This window comes from Candoia aspera, chromosome 2 (assembly GCF_035149785.1).
Source record: "Candoia aspera isolate rCanAsp1 chromosome 2, rCanAsp1.hap2, whole genome shotgun sequence".
Taxonomy (NCBI): domain Eukaryota; kingdom Metazoa; phylum Chordata; class Lepidosauria; order Squamata; family Boidae; genus Candoia; species Candoia aspera.
The window spans coordinates 143,281,820-143,304,870 of NC_086154.1; the positions used below are offsets into that span (position 1 = coordinate 143,281,820).

General features: G+C 42.7%; 1 protein-coding gene across 3 annotated transcripts in view; it reads right to left on the minus strand.

Annotated features, from left to right (window-relative positions):
• Nucleotides 1–936: 936 nt before the first annotated feature.
• Nucleotides 937–23,051, minus strand: part of PPP1R1A (protein phosphatase 1 regulatory inhibitor subunit 1A) — a 74,328-nt gene continuing 52,213 nt past the window's right edge. The window contains exons 3-7 of one of the 3 annotated variants that reach the window (XM_063293961.1): nt 12,987–13,024; nt 12,078–12,141; nt 10,662–10,865; nt 6,424–6,550; nt 937–3,212 (exon numbers count right to left, since the gene is read on the minus strand). In XM_063293961.1, coding sequence (XP_063150031.1) covers nt 3,209–3,212; nt 6,424–6,550; nt 10,662–10,865; nt 12,078–12,141; nt 12,987–13,024 — 437 coding nt within the window. In that variant the 3' untranslated portion in view covers nt 937–3,208. Of the gene's footprint in view, nt 3,213–6,419; nt 6,551–10,661; nt 10,866–12,077; nt 12,142–12,986; nt 13,025–23,051 lie in introns of all 3 variants that reach the window. The other 2 variants (XM_063293960.1, XM_063293962.1) reach the window with 2 other exon arrangements.

Genomic DNA, 23,051 nt, shown 5'->3' on the forward strand with positions numbered 1-23,051 from the left:
CACTGCTGCTGGTCCCAATTGTGGTTACTAAATGAGGACTACCTGTACATTTTCTGTGAATGGATTAGAAATTTTTAATAGCACCTCCACAAAGTTACAAGGCTCTTTTGGCTAAGACTGGGGGTACCTTTATGAAGTCAAAGTTCAGAAATATGTGAACTGTAATTGTGATGACCCATGTTTAAATCTTGCTTGAAGCTCATTGGGTGAATTTGGTCCAGTTTAACCTGCTTTGTGATAGTTTGAGAGCAAAGGAGAGGGCTGTATCATCTATATTGCCTTGATCTTGTTGAAAAAAGAAAGTGGAGTCTTCTTGTCTTCCTGCTCCATGATCCAGAACACCATAGATCCCAGCCCTCCCCTTATAGCTTTTATAGCCCAATCTTATACATGTTTTTCAAAAGCAATTGAAACTGCCATGAATAGATTTCTCTTACCAGAAAGTATATGTAGAATTACAGGCTTTGTTAATCTTAGGAGTTGTATAAGCAAGTCTGATCGATAGGGAATGCCAACCAACTTTTGAAATTATCCAGGAGATAGCTGCTGTATGTGTTTGTTGAGCTTCAAGCTGGCAAGAGAATTCTGTATTCACAACAGCTGGATATAAAACTGGGTATGTCATGAGCAGACAACTCTGGACAATGATCAATAGATCCCTCAGATGGAGCTTTCAAGTGCTTTTTGTTGTTTTTAAATTCTAGCAGCCTGAGTTTTCAGATCGCTTCCTCTTGGAAATGTGTGCTCTTGGTAAGGTATCTTCTGATCACAAGAAGGATTTCATTTCCTTTACAATCAGGGCAGAGTCAGTGGTATCAATATTCACAACAAGAAACAGTTGTGAATCAAGAGAAAGGGTATAACTGTATTCTGAGTGCTGAGGCTGAAACACAACACAAACCACATCGGCAAAGCCAGTGATTAAGGACTCACAAAGCAAGCAAAGATGACCCATTTAATAAAGAAGCGGGATTCACAGGTGGGGGAATGAGGATGCAGAGTCCAGAATTGTAGTCCGGATATGTAAAACCAATTCAGGGATACAGCATGTAGGACTAACGATGCTCCCAAACAGGCAGACTGCTCTGAACTTTCACACGTTTCCTGATTGCAGCCACCTCATCATTTGGGGTGGGATTATTTTGCAAACAATAATGTAGAATAAGCCCCCTCCCCAAAAGTCACTGACCAACTATAGGTAGTCTATTCCTTATCTAGGCTATGTTCAACTAGTTCCCTTATTAAGACATGGAAGCCTTGAATGTATTTCCTATTGAATGGATTTTGTAGTCCTTCAGATGCTGTCAAACTGCAATTTCTAGCAGCCCTGGCCAGCACAATTGAAGGGGAAGATAGGCTGCAAACTAGTTCAACATCAGTTGAAGAGCTGCAGGTTTTTCACTTCTAAAAGTTAAAACACGTAGTACGTCTACGACAAGAAGGGGAAAATGGGCAGCTATTGCAAGCACTCATTACCATTTAAAAAAAAAAACTTGAATCCCACTCATGTCCCTGTTGTTCTTGCATGGCAACTCATGGAGGTTTTGCACATAGGTGCAGCAGAGGCCTGTAGGTGTGACAGCAAAAGTGCTGGTTTGTTCTTGGAAGGCACTGCTGGGTGGTACTTTTCCCAACATTTGGTGTATCTCCACTAGAAGGGGAATCAAGGGGTGTCAGAAAGGAGCAGAGCTGCCCAGTTTTCCTTAACTAGTAAGGAGGAAGGATTCAGCAGAGTGGAACTGGAACCAAGAAGTGGGTGTGAAGACAGCTGAAGGGGCCCTGCCCCACAAAATCAGCAGAGAAAATTCTCTTGTTCAGGTCCATGTTGGTAACTGTATGGCCCACCTGTGTGTCTACTGGGGCTGTGCAGCGCTTCGAAGGTGGGCTTGGCTCACTTCCATGAAGGTTTACGCCATGCATCATGAAGCAACGTGTCCCACCTCCAATTCCTTTGCTTCACACTGCTTTGCCTAACAGCTCCAGGAGTTAGAAGTGTATTCTGCCCACATGCTGCACAAATGCAGAAGCTCCCAGACTCTTCTAGTCCTCTTCCAGCTATTGGAGTGGCCAGATGAGGCTTTGAGGTGAGGCATGGTGCCATGACAAGAATCACATTGTCTCTTCGCCCGACTAGATGAAAAGTGTTTTTGTGGTGTGAAGCACAACTTCACACAGGCCTAGTGCATACCAGCATGCAAGTCTATCCTGTTATCACACTAAACCTGCTGTACCCATGCTTGCTGCCTTGTGATGCATGCTAGGAGGGAACTATAGGAGGCCCCAGCATACATAAAGCTATGCTAGAGCAGAAAGCAATACAAGGTTCAGAAAACAGTAGACAGCTATCAAAATATCATACAGTGTAGAAAACAAGGCCTAGGGAAACCTTCCTCTGACCAGATTCCTGGACACGTGGGCTGCAAATCTGGGGAGATCAAATCTCAGCAGCTTTGAAGGGCATTAGTTTTGGACAGAAAGACTGCCCAAGGGAGTAAAATCTTACAGAAAAATGTCCTAGATCTCTCCATTAGCAGAGGAAAGAAAAGGTAAATCAGTGTTTGAGCCATACTACACCATGTTGGCAAGGAAAAACTTCTAATGATTGTCTACAGAACAACACAAAGAGTGGCACATCAGGAGGTAGAATTCCTGTTTCTTTTTTCACACACAGAGTGGGCTGGGGGCAGGGGAATACCCAGAAGGAAATTCAGTCGGGGGGCCTCACCCTTGGAGTCTAAAATGGCCTAGCTCTAGGCTTAAGCTCAACCTTCCCAGCTTGTCTACCTTCACATATGCTGGATTACCATTCTCATTACCTCCAACCAGTGCATCTGGGAGTGATAGAGGTCACAATCCAGCCAGGTAGAGTGTTGCTTGAGGCCTTTATCAGCCTCACATGCGCTGCTTGGGAGATCTAGGCCCATGTTCAGGGTCTAGCGCAGAGGCTTCTCCATCTCTGATCAAAATCTTCCCAATGCTCTAGGCCAAATCCCTACTACTGTCTGACCACAAAACCCCAAACAGTGAAAAACTGGTTTTTTTCACTTAAAAAAAGAGGAAACCATTACAAGTATATGAACAAGTCATTGAAATCTTTAAAAAAAAACCCACAATCATTTAAAAAGGAAGGAAGAAAGAGCTGTGTGATATTCCTCAGGTATGCACGAGCCCTGTGTGCAGCTGTAGCCTCTGCGCCTCCAGCAGAGTATCACCTATAGAGGGAAAAAGAGAGAGAGAGAGAGAGAGAAACTTTACAGAAAGACTCTTTGCAACAAAACCATGGGGATTTACTGAAAAGGGAAGTGGAATTTAAAGGATACCACATTCCAAACCAAGCCAGGCTTCTAGACAGACTCCTGCCTGTCCCTGTGGATGGGGTGACTAGAAGATATGACTTAATATGGCTCCCTTGGTCTATTACCTGCAGAGAATCTCTGTTCCCCCATTGGCAGAACACCAAACAGGGAGGATGGATGGATGGATGGGACAGAGGCTCCTGCTGCTATAACAAAGAGGGATGGGGAGGAAACTCTTCTTCTGCCTACAGCCCACCCTCTCCTCTGACCCAAAGGATGCCATCCCAGCAGTCATCCTTACACATATATTTAAAATCCTCAATTGATGCCTGCTGAGTCAATCCTCCTCCTCTGTGAGGAACCTATTTACTATATTCAAGGTGTACCCAGTAAGTTTGCATCTCTTGTTCCTTTCCTCCAGTAGATCAGAGGGCTGCCCTGAGTTTCAGTGGTGTCTCCCAGCAAGCAACAGGGCCAGCTTTATTTTTATTTATTTATTTGGTTTATTTGATTTCTATAGCCGCCCATCTCAGCAAGTGACTCTGGGTGGCTTACAACAATAAAACTGTAAAACAATTAAAACAATTACAATTAAAACAGTTACAATATAAATTAAATACATGATAAATATACATGGCTGCCAAGTGAGCAATGTATGGATGTTAATACAGCCAAGAGACTGGACCGTCCACATGCTCGAGGCCCCAGGCCCGGGCACAAAGCCAGGTCTTCACGGCCTTATGAAAGGCCAACAGGATTGGGGACATCCTAATTTCTGGAGGGAGGATGTTCCAGAGGGCAGGTGCTACAGAAGAGAAGACACGCCTTCTACTTCCCGCCAACCGACACTCCCTGGCTGACGGGACCTGCAAGATATCCAACCTACTAGATCGAATATTGCTGCTCCCAAGTTCTGTGAGAGCTTTATGAGATGTGTGTGGCTAGGTATTATGTTAGGACCCTTGAACGGAAGGGTCCCATGAAGTTCCAGGCCTCCTGTCAAGCCTGCATCTCTGAGGCCCAAACCCTACCTGCAGCAGGTTTTAATCTGCATTAGGCTCAGCTCTGAGTGTAGCAGCAGAATTTTCTCTTTCACTGGTCTGATTGCAGATGAACTAATCCAAGCTGAAAGGAGAATTGACTGCCATAATCAAGGGTGTTCCTCAAAGGAAAGTAGTGCACTTTTGGACACATAGCATGCATAGAAGTTCAGGATTTTATTCTTTCCGGACTTGCAGGTGTTGATTGACTGCGCTGCATCCAAGGGATGCAGAAGCCCTGGTATCTGCAGTGCTGGTTTAGAAGTAGTAAGCCAGAGATAACAATTATTATCAAGTGTCACAACTGCTTTGATTCAAATCACTGCTCACCAAGTCACACTTTCTGGAATTGTTCAGTTACTGGGGCACTTTGTGCAGCTCGTCTTCCAAAAGCTTATCAAGGACCTGTCTTGGTGGGGTTTTGCCCTGTGATCTGGCTCCTTTGTGCAGGACTGAACACAGTCTTGCTGCATTGCCCGTTGCATGTAACATAAGCTGAAGCTTTATAGAGACAGCAGAAGCGTGTTGAAGCTTTTAGGGTGTCAGTTCTCAAAACTCCTTCCAGAGAAAGAAAGGGCATGAGACTTGGAGGGTATAGGTTAACCATTTACAAAGAAAAGTGATTGGTTGCAGGGAGGGAAATATTTTCCCTTTCTTTAAGCCCTGCTATATTAATTTATGCCTATAAGATGTAGTCAATCATTGTAAGACAGGAGAGTGGCTACACATTAGAACTGTTCTACCAGCATCCTAACATTACAATATAATTACCTCTCCATTAGCCATCATACAAACTCTTTTACTTCTGTGCATGCCATAGGAGGCTGTGAAAACTTTGCTCTTTTTTTCCCCTGGATAGCAAGATCCTGAGTGCTCATGAGCATGCCACATTCAACAGACAGCATCGTGAATTACTAGATTTCTAAGAGAATGGATTCTACTACTACTACTACTAAGTGAATGGGTGCTGCTACTGCTATAGCCTGTACTATCTGGGGCAGGGGGAGGATTGACAAACTAAGCCAAAGATAAATTGCTTTGTGCAAAGAATCTGCTCAGCAGTGAAAAGTCCACCCCATCATTTTAAGATGACTTTCCAAAAAACAATGAAGACTCATTTGAGTAGCTAAACATGGTGCTATGATGTCACTGGCTGGAAAGAAGGAAGAGGGACATTTGGCCCAGGGAGAGCCCACAGAAGCTGTGGAATATCTGAGAAACATTAGTCATGAGTGGGCACAAAAGGCGTGAATTTTCTCAAAGTGGGATTTTTGTCTCCATGTTTCTGTGGCATAGCATGCTGAGCCTATTTTCATCCCCAAAGCCTAAAGAGTGAATCCTCAGAATAGGCCAAGTTGCAAGACATTTCTTGCAAGGCAATTTTCAAGGTTTCAAAAAACATGGTGGAAAAAGAGATACAATAATTTTAGAAATGACCTAATATGCTCTTTCTGGCCCATTCCGTTCAGAATTAAGACTGTGTGTCTGAGTGCACGTCTTTCATTAAGCCATTATGTGTTTTGTTTTTAGTTTAGTGTGCAGGGTGAATCAGGGAGGATGGTCAGTGACTAAACCATGGTTTGTTTTGAGAAGGTAAATAACAGTTCCAGACTGTGGACTCTTGTTGACTTACTCCATGGTACTTTGGCTTTATGTGATGTGCAGATGAGAATGTCTTGTTTGTCATTTTCTGGCTTATTCCTGGTTGCTTTTGGGTCCTGCTCAAGCCTCCAACCCAGTGCTGGGGAATTCTGGGAATTGAAGTCCACACATCTTAAAGTTCCCAAGGTTGAGCAACACTGCTCTAATCAGAGATACAAGTCAAGATTGATTGATTATGTGCCATCAAGTCGTGTTTGACTCCCAGTGACCACATACAATAGATTTTCTCTATGATCAAGTCAACTGTCAAAAAAAAAAAAAAGAGGGATATTGTGTCCCCCAAAATTTGGCCAGTCAACCTGTGATTATTTTGCTCATATAGAAGAATAACTTGGCTTGTTCAAGAAAATCAAGTATAGTTTGGTAAAATGTCTGAATGCAACCACTCTCACCCACCTCCAACCTGATAGCGTAGTCATACTTACTCCTTGGGCAGCCTGTCCTCCTCCATGGAGTTCTCCGGTGATATATGAATCCCCTGCTTTTCTGAGCATAAGTATGACCTCGTTTTGCCAGAGCTCTCTGCACCGCAAGCTTCTGTGACTCTTCCCTCTGTTCAAAACAAACAGTGCTCCAAAAATCCATGAGGGGATCGGCAGAGAAGGGCGGGGGATTTTTCTTTCATTCGTAGGGGATCAGGAGGTTGGGGAGAAGCTGGGAAATGGGAACGTTGGCAGATAACACCAAAGGATACAGAATTCAAAGGAAAGGAAAAAAAAATGAGACAAGAAGGCTGTCAAAACAGAGTTCCTGGGAAATCTCTCCAAAACTGGGTCACAGAGAAAAGATATGCCAAATGAGATGCATTGTTAATAAGCAGGCACTGTTATGCATAACATCCTGGGTAGGTATGTGTAGATGGATTCCAGATGGCTTGAGACTGCTGAAAGGGGATTGGGTGGACAGCAATTAAAACCCGTCACTGGTGGGCCGTGACCATCGATCCCCACCCCTAAACTGACCGAGGAGGCAGCATATAAGTAACTGTAAATAAACCAAAACAAATCAATCCATACCAGAGCATCGGTGCTCAGACTTTTAGCAGGATGCACACCATTTATGCCAGGGGGTGAGGCAATTCCAGGTGCGGGCCCCTTTGTGATGCTGCTCCCCCTTAAAGCAAGGAGAGGAATCTGGGGGAACTCCAAGCATGTCAAAGCAAAATAAATCAGAAAAGCATCGTCGTGCTGCTAATTAAATCTACTCTGTCACATTATTTATTTAAAGTATCTAGATGCTGCCTTTCAGAATGAAGGTGGCTTACAAGCGATAACTAGGTCTGCATACATTAGCAGAATAATTGAGCTTCCCATGCCCAGCAGGGAGGACACAGTTCCAAATAATTCAGGATTATGATTCTTTAGGGAGAAATGCTTCAGTGGCTAGAACTTTCCAACTTTGAAAAGAAAGAGCACAGAGCATGAGACTGCTTTTGTTTCGTTTTTTAAATTAAATTGTGCATGGAAGGGGATAGGGTTACTTTTTAGAATGAAGAATTTGATCTGAGCTTTTTTTTTTAAGGTATGTATAACACTAGATCTGATATTATATTTTAGAAATGTACACACTCATTTGTGTGTCTTTCGTCCTATCCATTGCACAGCTGTAGTATCAGGGCTGTTCTGCTCCCTCCATAGTTTATCAAATCCTTGGATGGGGAAATGGAAATGGAGGGGGCCAAAAGGATTGGAGGCTAAATGTCCTTTAACTATACCTGCCTTTGGGGCTGACTTTACAATATGGCTGGCTGCAAATATCAGCAATAAGGTTTTACGCTTTTATCAGGACTGCTGTGCCAAAATAGCCAAGATGCCAATCAGCTCGGGGGAAAAAACAAAGAAGTAAGAAATATGTTTTTGTAAGCGAGAAGATGAGTGGCCCTGCAGCTTGCATTTTTATACCATTAATAGTATTCGAGGAACAGGCAGCTTCCCTGTTTTCTGTCTCTCTTGCTGCTGTGCCTAATGCAACAGGAAATCTTGCTAAGAGCATGTAAGCTATAAAACTGCTTGGTTCTTTCTAGCTGGGATCCTTGTACTGAGAGCTGTTGTTTAATAAGCCATTTTCTAACAAATAGCTCTCCTTGAGTCCCACTGTAGATGCCTTTTTGCCCTGACAGTTCTCTAGCATCAGCAGTGGAACCCGAAGAACAGGTGAGCTCTCCAGGACCTCTCATCAACCATGCCCATCAGCTGACTCCTGCCCTCCCCCCCACTTAGCATTTATACCTTGCGCAGACCGTTGTTGGAAGAGGGAAGTACTTGTGCCAGCTACGTGCGTGGAGGTAGTTTATAGTCCTGCAGGAGAATCCTCACAAACATTCTAGTATCAGAAGGGGAAGGTCCAGCTACAGATGCCCAGAACTAGTCTGAAGGAAAATCGTCATGGTGTGTATTGGGGAAAGCCACACAGCTTGCTTACTGTTTGTGAAAATTTGGGATAGGAGCTGCAGACGGAGGGATGATGATTTTGGTTTGGTGCTCTGAATAAAGAAAAGTGCACTGATCTGGAAAGGTGGAAGAAGTAATGGGCAATAGAGTTAGAAGCCGTGGAAGAGCTGAACTAGGAGCTATTTTGTTTTGAAACCCCTCCTGAGAGAGAGAGGAAAAATTAGAGAGGTGGTGGTGGAAGAGGTGCAACCATTGAGGCATCTGCAATAAACCTCTGTATTTATTTCCTTGTGTCCTTGTGTTTTCATAGGAAGCAAGTGTGTCTTTTTATTTCTGAGTGGTTACTTCTCTGAACCTCTTTCATCCAAATGAAACTAGTCTATCTCAGGATAGCAATGTGCTAATCTTTGTAGCAGACCTTATTTTTGTGTTTTCTTTTATGTAGCTAATAGTTTCTGCCCCAGACTGAATTCTGCAGAGCCAGCCCAATTTTTTTTCCTGCCTTGAGCAAATCAACATTTTACACTCTGCCCTATGTCACATAGCCTAACAGCAGAATGCTGTCACATTAAATTATAAGCGTCAACACGATCACTTGTTCTTTATTAGCATTTCTGACTTCGTAATTGAACTTGTACAGTCTCGTGCTGCAGGCTTTTTAATCTAGATTAAATCTTTCTGCCACATTTCTGGGCAACCATCATTCACATCAATTAGATTCACAGACTGGGGGCTAACACACAAGACACCCGGAGCAATGGATGGGCTTAGAATAGCTTGATATTAATTTGCATATATATTTTTTAACATTATTGTAGGCAGCCCAGAGTCACTTGATTGTGAGATTGGCGGCCATATAAATATGACAAATAGATAGATAGATAGATAGATAGATAGATAGATAGATAGATAGATAGATAGATAGATAGATAGATAGATAGATAGATAGATAGATAGATAGATAGATTTTTTGCCCTCTAATAGTTGAGTATCACCAAAAACAACTTGGCTGTCACATCAACCTTTGGCCACTAGAGGGTGCTGTTTCCCTGGCTTATTAGCAAAAGCAGGTTGTATCAGGCACAAGGTTGCATCCAGGGCTGCTCTGGGAAGGGTATGGGCTCCACCACCTGCACAGTTGATCAAAGGGATCTGCAGCAACACTGTTGCAACGTGCATCTTGATGAAACACCGGCTTACATCCGTGGCGGTGAACTTGTGGCTCTCCCAGGCTGCTGCGCTACAATGCTCAGCAACAGCAGCCTGCCCGGCCAACAGTGAGAGCGTTCACATTTGGAAGCCCATGGTGCTGTGCCCATCTTATTCCAGCACTGGGTCAATATCCAGAAGCCAAGGTCACATTCTCTGAATGACTGAGTTTGATTCTACCAGCAGGAAAGGTCTACTTCTCAGCTGTCCCTATTCAGTTCTTGGGGCTAAGGTCAACAGAATAACCTAGGTCACCCCTGGAAACAGAAACACTCTGAATACTGTGACCTCCTAGGATGGGTTTGGGACAGATCAATTTGTTCTGGGCCTGTGCTAACTTTCCTTGCATATGTTCATGGATCTACTGTGTCCTGCCTTGGATCGGCAGTTTTAAAAATGTGCATAAAATCTGTATTTGGACATAGACACACACCACATACAGACACATACACATGCATTTTAAACCTAACAAAGCATACATTTTCTATGAAGTAGGTACAGTTTTGAAGGGCATTTTCTCCTTTGAACCAAAATGTGCAGTCAGAGAAGTGCAAATTCTGAAGAATTTTCAGAATCTTCATTTCTGAGGAAAAATCAAAGCTTGAACTTGAACAGCAGTGTGAATGAGCCCTGATCCTTCCATACCAGAGCTGGTGGCTTTGGAGGGCCTTTGATAGTTAGGAATGCCAGGGTACTAGTAGAAAGAGAATGTGCTGACTACGGAAAAAAACATATCTTCCAAAAGCAGCATGCTCAAATATTCTCCTGTCCCATGGAAAAGGGTGTCTGTTTCTACATTTTGGCAGAGATAGAGAATCTGTGGCCCTCAGATGTTGCCATATTGGCCAGGGCTGTTGGGAACTGTGGTTCAGCAACATCTGGAGAGCTTCAGATTCCTTCCTATCCTTGGACTATGACTTTCCTTTGAAGAAAGCACACATCTGGTCAAGTTGGGGTCAAGACCTGAAGCAATCTAGACAGGCTTCCTCCTTTATTGGAAGTGGGTACAAGCGAGATGCTCTGAAGAAGCCTGGCTTGTCCTACATTGATTGGATCATACTCACGTTCTTCAAGGCCAGAGTGTGGTTCTTCCTGGGACTCCAGCTGAGTGTGGGCTTGGGCCAAAGGGCAACTCTCGGGACTGTGGCTGGGTTCTGTGTTGGCATGAGGGCAGCAGCTTGGACTGTGTGACTCCTGTGTCTCAGTGCTGACTTCTTCTTCATCTCCCTGCTGCTTGCAAAGATGGTGTTCGACCATCAGCTGGAGCTCTGAAAAGTAGGGATGGGAAGAATCCATGAAAAGTGTGATCTTGGGATGGGCGATTCTTAATGGAAGAATTTCCTTTTTTAAAGTCTCCACTGGCAACAGCAAATTGTTCTTGTGCATTAAGGAACGTATCTATAGGCCAGTCTTATCCAGTGTTAAGTGCCCTGCAGATTTGTGGACTTCAGCTTCCAGAATTCTCAGCAATGTCTCTGATGGCTACAGAATTTTGGGAGTTGGGCCACACTTATGGGTAAACAGGTTCAGGAAGACACTTGACTTGGAAACTAGGTAGAATGCATCACTAGGAGAGGATTATCTTGTAAAAAACTCTCTGCTCCTCTCCACACTTCTATTACCTAGGCTTTGGACACATAATATCCTTCCTAATAGGCATGACCTTGAAGCTTGAATGCCAATGGTAACTCCTGTATCTATTTCCTGAATTGTGAAATTTCCCCTTCTCTTCAATTCACATCTTCTAGTTTTAGAAACTGGCCTTCTAGCAGGTTTTTAATGCTGAACTCTCCACTCCTCTGCAATGGCTGCTGCAGTCCCATCCCAGCCTGACAGTTGCATTCTGCATTGTATGAGGCATTGCAACACTTTGTTAGGAGGAGGAGGAGGAGAAAGAGGAGGAAGAGGAGGCTGGTAATGGGAGAGAATGCAGACCAATTCAAAGAGATAAATGCTTTAATGCAAAATTAATGAAAAAATGATCCTGGCAGGGATTAGGCAGGTTACATGAAAACTTATGGGGAGGTGGGGGGAAGAGGGAACACATAGCAAGAAAGATGATGTGTATATACTTTTAAAAACCCTCAATCAGCCTGTGGACCTTCCATTTCAGTGACATGATATTATTCCTGATCTACAGAGAGCTGGCAAGCATTTGACTTTACTCATCTCACCATCACTTCATCATTTGGAGTGTGGGCTAGGGGATTGGGGTGAGGTCAGATTGTGATTTGGACATATGGGAAAGCTGAGCATGAATCGTTTGGAGTGGGAAGAGAGCCCAAAGTGCATCACATTGTGAGACTACCTCTGCAAAAGTACCCTCTGTTCCTCCCTATCATTTCAAGAGAAGCAAGGGAACCACCAGACATTTGAGGCTCAGAAAGCAGCAAATTATCTTGCTGCTGCTTCCTGAGCATTGTAGTTACCATTATGGATTCCACCCTTCAATATAGCCACCTGGCTTCTAGACCAATTACCTTTCATGGTGGGAGTAGTACGAGAGACCTTCTTCCTCTGCCTTGGGGACATTGACAATCCTGGCTGCAAAGAGAAGAAAGACAATCCTAATGGATATCAGATGCCAAAATTCAGGTGCAATATGTCACCTTCTAGCTATGTGCTGCATCTGGCTCTTGCCACTTACGGAATGAAATAAGATGTGCAACAAGGACTAAAGTTCTTGAAGATCTGGAATTGCAGCTTCTTCTTTGTGATGGGCACATTACCCAGTGCACAGAAGACTACCATTTACTGGGCTCATGCCTTTGGTTGACAAGCTGGAACCAGCCCAAACACTCTTCACTTGTATTCTCTTTTTTCAAGTTTATGACCTGCAGAGGTATATAATTCTTCCATTCCCAGGGAACAATGGGGAAAAAACATATGGTGAGGAGTATGGGGTTTTTGTCTGGTTTGGCCTCCTGTGCCTTCAGGATCAGAAATTCAGATCATCTCAGAAATATAATTGAGGCTACAAGATCAGGGCTGAAAGAATCTAGACAACCACAAGAGGGCAGCAAAGGGCTAGAGTTCCTGTGTCTCTTTGCTGCCAGCCAGTGTTCATCTGGAGTTTTGCAACCTAGACTTAGTAGCCCTAAAACTAACTCCATCTTTTTCCATTGTTACAGACTTATTAACCATAGCAATGATGGTAAAACTCATCCCAGTCTAATGAAGGCTCTATGTATGGCACCCTAGGAAGTAGTTCATGTTTGTGGTCTTCCTGGCATTTTGAAATTTCATCTGTTTTGCGTACATTTCTAAAGCATTTTTTATTGTACTCTCCCATCCTTATCCTGAAAGGCTACCATGCATCACAATATTATTCTGCTAAATGCATAAACTGACCCTGGTTGTTCAAGTCTGAGAGCAGCAGGGGTATATACCTTCAGAAGAGGGTTGGGGATCCGGTCTTCATCAATTTCTAGGTAAAAAGGAATAGGGACAGAAAGGGAAGAGACAGAAGGAAGACTAAGTTAAAGGCATGGTAGAGCCAACACACCAAATCTTAGGACTCTTGAGTTATTTAGCAATAGAAGTAAGTTTTCACCATCTCCCTGAATGATCCCTGATTTGCAGCAACTCAGTGCATTTGTTCTTACAGTATATATACAGGCCATTCCCATATGTGGCTCAAAAAGTACAGATCTTTGAGATAGAAGATAATCTCTGTCTTCTGCACTTCTTTGCGCTTCCCCCTGTATTACCTTTCCGCAACCTGGTGCACTTCAGTGTGCTGGACTACCTCTTTTATCATCATCAAGCAACATCGCTAAGATTCAGCATCGCTGGAAAGGTTCACTGGTTAACCTGGGTAGCTGTGTTTGTTGTAGTTTTTCATATATTTCTATTTCTATTATTAATTATTTTTTAGTCCTTTCTATGCAATTGTTAAGATAAATAAGTTTTAAAAAATCACGGGGGGAAAAAACCCTGTGGAATGAAGATGGGTAAGACTGTGCTATGTCTTGAACCTGGGGCTCCAGAAAGCAAGGATGGGCAACCTGCGGTCCCAAGGCTGCTAGTAGCCAAAGTCCCCTTTCCATGGCCCTTAAAGGCCCTCCTGGCCACAACTGCTGAAAGCTGATGGCCATCCTTCCTGCCAGATGACAAGTGACAGATGACAAGTGTTGGTGTAAGCCCTAAAATAGGCATACCACTATTAAAAGAACGCCAAGACTCTCCCCCTAACCCTAGCCTTGCCCACATATTTGACGTTGTCCCTCTTTGAAGCCCTGTGCCCCCTTGAAAGGCAAATTATGGCTGTTTCCCATCCCAACTTAACAACAACAACAACACAATAACCCTACAATCCTGATGTTTGCCCCATATCAGTAGCCTGTAGCCCAAAAGCTAGAGTAAGACAAGCAGTTTTTTCAGCGACAGATGCTTCAAGTATTAAAGCAGGGGCAAAACTAATTCTGGCCCACCAATGGTTGGCTTATACCAGTGTTTCTCAACCCTGGCAACTTTAAGATGTGTGGACTTCAACCCCCAGAATTCCCTAGCCAGCATGGCTGGCTGGGGAATTCTGGGAGTTGAATCCACTCGTCTTAAAGTTGCTAAGGTTGAGAAACACTGGCTTATACTATCAGCCCGCTCAATTGCAGACCGTGGTCCTTTCCCCAGGGATCCCAAAGACGGCTTGCCTTACAAAGGCCTGGAAACAGCTATCCCAGGACAGCAGGTACACAGGGCAGTGTAGCACACACACCTGGTCAGATGCTGCCTGGGAAAACTCCTGTGGCTTTTTCCACAATCCTGCCACTCAAGCACCGCCCCCTGGGATTTGCTCGATCCCTGCCAGGATCCCGAGATTGTATTTGTCAAAGGGCCTGCTGTGCTCCTTTACACTGTGCCTTGAGATTTTTAGGATGCCAACTCCATCTCCAGTGTGGTTATAGCATTGCTGGAAGTGCCTCGACTATTGAATCATGTATTACATTATGACGGAGTTTTATTGTTTTATTAGTTGTCAGCGCTGTTATGGGTAGGGTTGCCAACTGGACCTACAGAAGTTGAGCATGTGAACCTTTCCATGGCGATAAACCCTTTTTATTGCCAATAGAACAAACGGCTGTTTGAGGTACAGCAATGAAGATCCCTGGCTAAATTGGTGGCTGTTCCCAGAAGCCCTTTGGAGCTCAGGAGCAATTGTGTAAACCAGTTTGTGCAGGTAGCTGAATGCTGTGGTTTTTTATTTTAACTAACAAATCACCATTCCCCCCTGCCTCTTTTTACAACCAAGCTGGTATTACTGGCCAGCCGGCTTCATCCAGCATGGCAGAGATGCTGAAAGCACAATATGTTACCTCAGAAAACAAAGGAGCGATGAGTGAAGTCAAGTGGGGTAAATGTAGATGCATAGTCAAAGGCTATGAGTGATGGGGAACAAACCAAGTTATTTATTATTGTTAATTTATACCCTGCCTTTCTTCCAGGAGCTCAGTGTGACATATGAAACCTCTCTCCTCCCATTTTTTTCCCTCTTACAACAATCCCATGAGGGAGGCTGGATGGAGCAAAAGCAACTGGCCCAAAGCTGCCCATTGGTGGAGGATGGACTCAAACCAGGCTCTCTCTAGCCTGAAGCCAACACTTGAGAACCACTACAACAGTCCGCTTCTCTTTACATGTGGTATCTAAGTTGAGTGAAACCAACCATTTCCAGGCTTAATTATCTTGTCCTGATCCACAGCAGAAAGATGAGCAGCAATTTGTGAAAACCTATCCAGGACTCTTCACAAAATGGGCATTTCCAAGGGCCTTCCCCCACAGGGGCTGCTCTGGAGTGGCACTATGCCTCAGTGTCAACAATTGCTGGCCTCAAGGAGCCAAGCCAACTATTGCTCAAATTGGCAGCCAAACTAAAGCTAAGTGGGTCTTGGAGGTGGACCAGGTGGTAACTGGCAGGATGTCTGACCAATCTCCATTGCCCAGCTATGATGTTCCTGGAGCACCATGGTATCCTTCTACCAGGCTTTTTGGGGGCAGACCAGCTTTTTCCTTTTTCTTTTTGCCTCACTGCAAGACCAAATGTTGAGGCAAGGATAGGGGCAAGGATAGGGGTGTAGCACTGGGAGGGTAACTTGTTCAGTGTTCCCCCTTTGGGAAGCTGGAGAAAGCATGGTTAGCGCAGGAATAGTCTCCAACATTGCAAGGACATAAGTGAGGACACTTGTGTAGATGTGGACATCTGTTCTGGAGGTTTCAAGGGTGGAGCTGGTGACCATGTGGAAGTGCTCAGAGTTGTGTGTGTGAAGAAGGAAACAGGTTAATGTTTGCCAGAGCATACTGAAGTTTAAATCCCAGGGTTCAATTATCCACCTTGTAAACAAGCAACAGATATTTTTGAACCTTTCTCATGACCATACAACTGGAATGAACCTGTCTGGGCAGCAAAAATCTGGATGACCACTAGATTGCAGTGGTGGGTCACTGTCTGTATCTGTTTGTGGTCATCTAGTGGTTAGCCAGACTTTGCAGCTGAGATCTGGTGGCCTCAGCCTAGACCATGTTCTCAAGATCTTGGAGAGAAATTAAGCTCTTGTGTTAAATAGGAGTTTGCATAATTTCCTCTCCTGCATTTTAGAACTAGGTTTAGGTTTGATAGTATAGTCCTCTTTGTTTCATTATTCATTCATTTCTAAAAAAGCTCTTGTTTCTTCCTTGTTTTGTTTTTAAACCACTGCAGGAGGCAGCAGAGTTTCTTGACAGCTATCTTTAGGCAGCTACCATTTTATTTACCCACAATGCCTGAAAAGAGGCATTATTCCAGGGCTTTATGGGATGGAATGGCAGCTGCCAGAGAACAGTATCTCTCTGGGGAGAGATTGTCACAATTTATAACTGTGCTCCCAGTTAAATAATCTCAAGCACCATGAAACCATAGAAGCAGGGGTGTGTGTGTGTGTGTGTGTCAAAAAAAAAATCAAGATGATGTTTGTGACTGTATGATTGAAACCAACCCCTTTTATGTGCATTATGTGCATGTCTCACATAAAAAGGGTGGGGCTTTGATTTTGGCTCAAGTAAGCAAAGATGGTCAACCTGCAGTCCCAATTCATATTCCAAAAACCCTTTAAAGCCCAATGTTGAGATAAATATCGTATTTGTACACTGAGAGCTAGGACAAAGTTTCTGAAAGCTGTTTCACTTGTCCTTGGTGACATCATCCCAGAGACAACCTGACTGATTATGAATCACCACGATGTCATCTTGTTTACAACGTGACCACAAGCGGCTGCAGCCCCCTGATATGACTTCTCTGGGAAGAGGATGACCCACTTAAAAAAAAAAAAAAAATCTGAGCCAAGCAGCAGACCAAGGTCCAGACAACACCTGGCCTGCTTAAAAACAAAAATATATTTTTTGTTGTTTAAAGGGGTGGTGGTGATGGTTGAGAAGTATTCTTCCTAAAAGGTCTTCCTTCTGCTCCAAAAAGGTAAACAGCAAATACTGAAACATAACCCGACATATTCTACACTCTGTAAAAGGTACCTAATTTGGAGCATCTCTGTCACCCAGGAAACATACCAGGACGTTGCCATGGGAACTAGAATTCTGCTGGACTGCCAGGCTCCCCCTTCTTGACTCTTCCAAAAGCAGCCAGTAGTTCCTAGCTCCAAATGCCACTTTTAAGTAAATCAGTCTGGTGGACAATATGCTAAATTAATGGAAAGGCTGGAACTTGGGTAACAACAGAGAAGGCCACCCTCAGATGGAATCTCTGGGAGTTGTGATCACCCAAATAAACTACGCACATTTAACAATCCAGCTCTGTATGATTTCAGAATTAGGTCAAAAGCCAGCAGCAGCTTTAGCATATTGTGAAGATGTGACACTTACCACATTCTTTGGCAACCTTGAACCAAGCACAGTAGAACATCAATGTTCCCTTCTAGCAACTTACATGGATACATCCATGGAGTTTCTCTGGAACAAGATGGAAGTAGTTTTCCATCTCTTTCTTCCAGGACATTTGCTTCAATTTCCCAGTCTAGTCTATAGCCCTGGAAACTCCTGGTGGTCTCCCAGGATGGTCCAGCCCTCCTTAGCTTTTTTGCAAAACCAGCCAAGGTTGGCTAGGTGCTGCCACCTGCTATGGTCAAAATATCTTTAAAAAGTCTTCCAAAACCTGCCAAGGGAAACAGAAGAAGCACCTGAAGGGCCAATGTGGGCCACATTGAAAAAAGTCAAAGGGGAATGCAGTTACATACCTTTCTTTAAAAAATTAAACAGCAGGCAGAGAAGATCAGAGTGGGACATCATGCACTAGCCCTTTTCCAAAGTTGTTATAGACAACTCTATCCAGGGGGAAGATATTTCCTATTTCCTGCCTGCTCACTCATAGATTTAGTACTAGAACAAGGAATGGGTGGGCGGGGGGTGGGGGAATGTTTAAGGATGAAGAGATTCCACCAGAACTAATCCCACCTCTTTGGACAATCCACGTCTTTTCTCAGGGCCTCCTTCTTTTGAACACCAGACCCTCAGATCGTGTTTAGTTAAATAATCATCACAATGGCAAGTGTATAAAAAGATCTGGTACAAATCCCCCATCCCTACACTTCAGGTAATCTCCTTCCTTTATTTGTTTGATTTCAGGTATATGTGCTTATGTTTAGGGTGGATGTGCCTGTATGCTTTTACGTTTTAAAGTTAGAAGAAACTCTTTTTTTTTTTTAAGTTATAAAACTGGTCTGAGAAGGATGGGTGAGATAGAAGACATTTACTGGCATCATAGGTAGCAGCCAATTGACAAACCACTGCAGATTCTTCCCTCCCTCCCTTCCTTTTAATAGAGCTACCCTGCCACTCCCTGGGCAAGGGAGGAGAAAATTGTACGTGGATATATATTCATTCATCTACGCACACACACACACACATACACGTATATGAACATGGTAATGGTAAGGGGAGCTGCCCAATTGTCTTACAAAAGCTACGCCTTGCCTTGACCTTTATTCTCCCAGGGAATAATCAGTAATCTGACTTCAGCCTTGGGTTATTGCTGGCTGAAAAAGAGCCTTAGAGCTCCACCACCTGCCCTGTCTGAGATCCACCTTTACATTAGGGCAATGCAGTGGGGGCGAGGGCAGGAGGGGCCTGAAGCAGTGGAAGAGATGGCCTGGAAGGCACGCAGAGGAGCATGGAAGGGCTCTCAAATGATCTCTACTCCACTTGAAGATCAAACACATTTGCCTGCTGGCAGAAGGAAGGGGGAGGCGGGTGTGTGTCAGGCAGTAAGTTAAAAAAAGAAAAGGAAAAAAGCCCACTCACTGAAACTGTAATCGGAGTATGATACCACTGCATGTGTTGTTTGCAGGTGGGAGCACAATTTTTTTTTTCCTCTGGCAGCCTGTTGTGTGCGGCATAAAGACTTTGGCTGCAGATGCATTACAGACAGATCGCATAGCAAGTGTAACCTAAATGGTAGCTGTGTTCCGGATACGGCCTCACTCAACCCTAGGAGTTTTGTTCTCAAAAGAGCATTTCTTCCAGGATGAATGAAAACATAAAAAACACTGTTTACAGCAGTTTGATAGGCAGCCCTACATTTAGATGATTAAAATAAGCACAATACAGCAGTGTAGCTTTCAAAATGCACATACCAGACTTGTGTTGGCTCCCTTTGAAAGCACTTGCCAATGAAGTGCTCTGTGAATGAATGGCTCAGAATCAGCACTTGAATTTCCTCTTAGAGTTTTGTGGAAGCTGGCTGTGGTAGTTGATGACTCACTACTATGAGGAATCAAAATAAACATACTCTGACCAGACCCATTCGCTCATGAAGCATGCTGTCTGGCAGAACTAGGCATCAGAAGAACATTGAATACTTATCTAGTCCACTAACAATTACCTTTTTCAGCTAATTTTTCCAAGTTGGAGCAAATGCTACAAAGAAGAACAGCTACGAGAGATTGAAGATCTGGGAAGGATGCTCAAGACTCTAGAGGTTTAGATGTTCTTGTCCATCCTTCCACTATAAGGAAGAGGACCAGAAAAGGAAGTAGAACATCTCAGGTCAGTGTCTGGCTATGTAGTGCCTGATGTTGAAAGGAGGGATCTGGTTTCGGGGACCATCTGGTTGGACCTATCTAGATGATGGACTGTTGACATAAAATGGGGCTGTACCTCCAAGGACAGGTAAAAACATGTTGGCAAAAACATGGCAAGCTTAATTAAGAGTGCCTAAACTGAATCCTGGTATGCATGTGTGAATGAAAACCCTGAGCTAAGGACCTCAGATAAAGATTTGTGCACTGTAGAAAGTGGGAATGTTGCTGATATGGGGCACCATAAACCACTCAATGAAAAATCAGAAATGGCTCATGAATTTCATGGCCCTCATTGTCTATACATTAATATTAACATTATGGTAAATAAGCAAGAGTTTCAGCTTTTTCTACAGAAAAACAAATACGATTTCATAGTTATAATAGGGACTTGGTGGGATGATATCATATTCCCATAACTGGAATATGTTAATTAAGGATACAATTTCTTCCAAAAAAACAAATGAACAAACCCAATGGCAATAGAAAGTTAGGAGGGCTGTATGATACTGCATGTTAAAAATATCTCTTCCTGCTCAGAAATCCAGATGAATGAAACTTGCAATGTTGTAAATAGTTTCTGGGTTAAAATAAGTGGAAACGCAAACAAAAGCACTACTGTTATTAGATTCTACTATCACCCATCCAGCCAAGAAGATGGAACTGATGCCTTCCAAACACAAAATTCAGATCTTTCAAAGACATGTAAAGTTATAGTGGAGGACAAGTGACAAAGCACTAAGACAGTGTTTCATTAGAGATGTAATAAGGACAACACATGTCTTTAAAACACATGTTTTTACAATGCCCTATACTTATTAAGTTTGGGGAGAAAGTAGTGGACTATATAAATATGACTGTGTGACAGAAGCTAAAATTTTCAGAGGATAATATTCTCTTGAATTACATACTTAGGACATGGAATTTGACAACTGGACAATGTAATGGATTCTCTGTGCCCTTACTATGGCTAAAAGACTGATATTGCAGCATGTGAAAGATAAATGTATGCCCATTTACTCAATGGATTGAAGACCTGATTAAACTTGCCACCTATGAGCAGATTGCCTATAGAAGCAGACTTTGTATGGGGACAAGTATGAAATATGGAACTCATTTATGCAAAATACAGTAGGTTAAAAAGAATGATAGTTATATAAATGTATTAGAAATAAATATATACCTACTTGAATAATATTTACATAAGTATATATAGAATTATAACTGTTAACTGTTATAACAATATATCATACGTGGTTTCTTTTTTTCTTTTTTCTGTTGTATTTTTCACTTTCTTTTAAGCACTTTTCATGTGTTGTTTTTTCTTTGAAAACATGTGTACTTGCATTATAATTATGTTTGTGTTTTGTTTCTTCTTTTTCTTTTTCTGTTATTATTTTAAAAGCAATAATAAATAAATAAATTGTTATAGTGGAGGAAGATTTTACCCCATCATCTTTTGGGAAACAACCGCCATCAAGTATGGTCCTTCCAGGGAAGTCATGATTTGCCTTGCTAACAACTTTCTCTAGATGGATGGAGAAAGGCAAAAGGGAATCAACTATCCTCAACTTGATACTAATCAACAGGAAAGACTTATTGTAGAAGTAGCAAGAACACTGGAGAAAAGGACCTTGCAATGCTGGTGTTCTTTCTTTTAAGGGAAACTAAAACTGAATGTAGTCAAATGCATATCTTGGACATCAAAAAAGTGGATTTTAATCAACTCAGAGCAATGATCAGTAAGATCCCCATAGCAGGAGAAGCCACTGGGAAAAGGAACTCAATATGGATGAGATCTTCTGAAGAAGGAGATAGAAAATCAAAGAGAGTGGGGGAAAGAAGATAATAGAAGAAGCTAACATAGCTACATAAAAAGCTTACTGAAGATCTGAACAGAAAAAAAAAGAATAAATAAAAGAAATGGAAAGACACCCAGGTCACAAAGGAAAAGAACAGACAAGTAGCTCTGAACTGTAGAGATGGTGTCAGGACAGCCAATGCTTAGAACTGATCAATTTCCTTGAGATTGAAACATGGTGAGGGAATGGTGCTTCACTTTGAATGATTTTAAATTTCCAAGGCCAAATGAACTACATCTTAGCATTCTAAAGGAATGGGCTGATCCTTTGGCTGAATTCTTATGTATTATTTTTTGAGAAACTTTGGAGAACTGATAAAGTAGCAGATGACTGGAAAAGAGCACATATTATCCCTATTTTTAAAAAGGGGGAAAGAGAAGATCCAGCAAACTACAAGCCAAACAGACAGTGATACCTGGGAAGGGTATACAGTAGATCACAAAGACAGCACCTTAAAAAGATACGTTAATAACCAGAAGTCAGCATGAAATAGTTAAGAATAAATTTTGCCTGATTCTCCTTATCTCATCCTTTGGTCAGATAACATCATTAATAGATTGTGGAATGATGCAGACATAATTCAAAAATCATATTCAAATAATGTTCATTAATGGTTCCTCATTTCATATATCAAGATATATCAAGCTGAGTTCCACAAAGATCAGTGCTGAGTCCTTTACTCCTCAATGTGTTCATTAATGATTTGGATGAAAAGGTGACGGTGAATCCTTATCAACTTTTCAGATGACATAACAATGGGAGGGATAGATGAATACTCTAAAAGAGTTCTAGGCACCTCACTTGAACAAGGATTCATAGAAATTGAAACAGATTCAGAGAAAGGGAACAAGGATGATCAGGGGAGTAGGAACTAAATCTCATGAAGTTGGATTGAAGGGCCTGGATACGTTTATCCTTGAGTGAAGATGATCAAGAGCAATATGAAAGCCAACACTTCAAAATATGTCTCAACAAAGAAGATAAAAACCTGTTCTCTCATATTCCAGAGGGCAGGACACCAAATAATGGATTTAAATTCAGATAACTCCCCAAAGGATACTTGGTTGTGGTATGAAGAAATGTTGCTGTTAAGACATGGGTGCATCTAGTATGTGCTGGAGATTCCTAACCCAGCAACTTTAACCACTATGCTGGGTTTAGATCACCTTTAACCATTAAACTGGGTTTACATCTACAAGATCCCAAACCCTCCCAATCTTTGGATATGGCCCCAAGATGAGAAACTTAAGGTGACCTTAGAGACAGATCTTTTAGAAAGTCCCTTCTTATCATCCAGACAGGTTGACAGAAGTATGACTTCAGGTATCTTAGCACACACTCTGAAGCTAAAGTTAGAATTATCCTGTCACCTGTCTATCAGTTGCAGATTTCTTGGACATCATAAGCCAGCCTTCCTCTTTCAGCTTTTCAGCCACTATCATTTCCCCTCAGTGTGGGTTCCTTGCTGGGCATGACAGTAATTGTAAACCAGCATGTCTGGAGGGTGCCTGTTTGGGAAAGGTTGATCTAT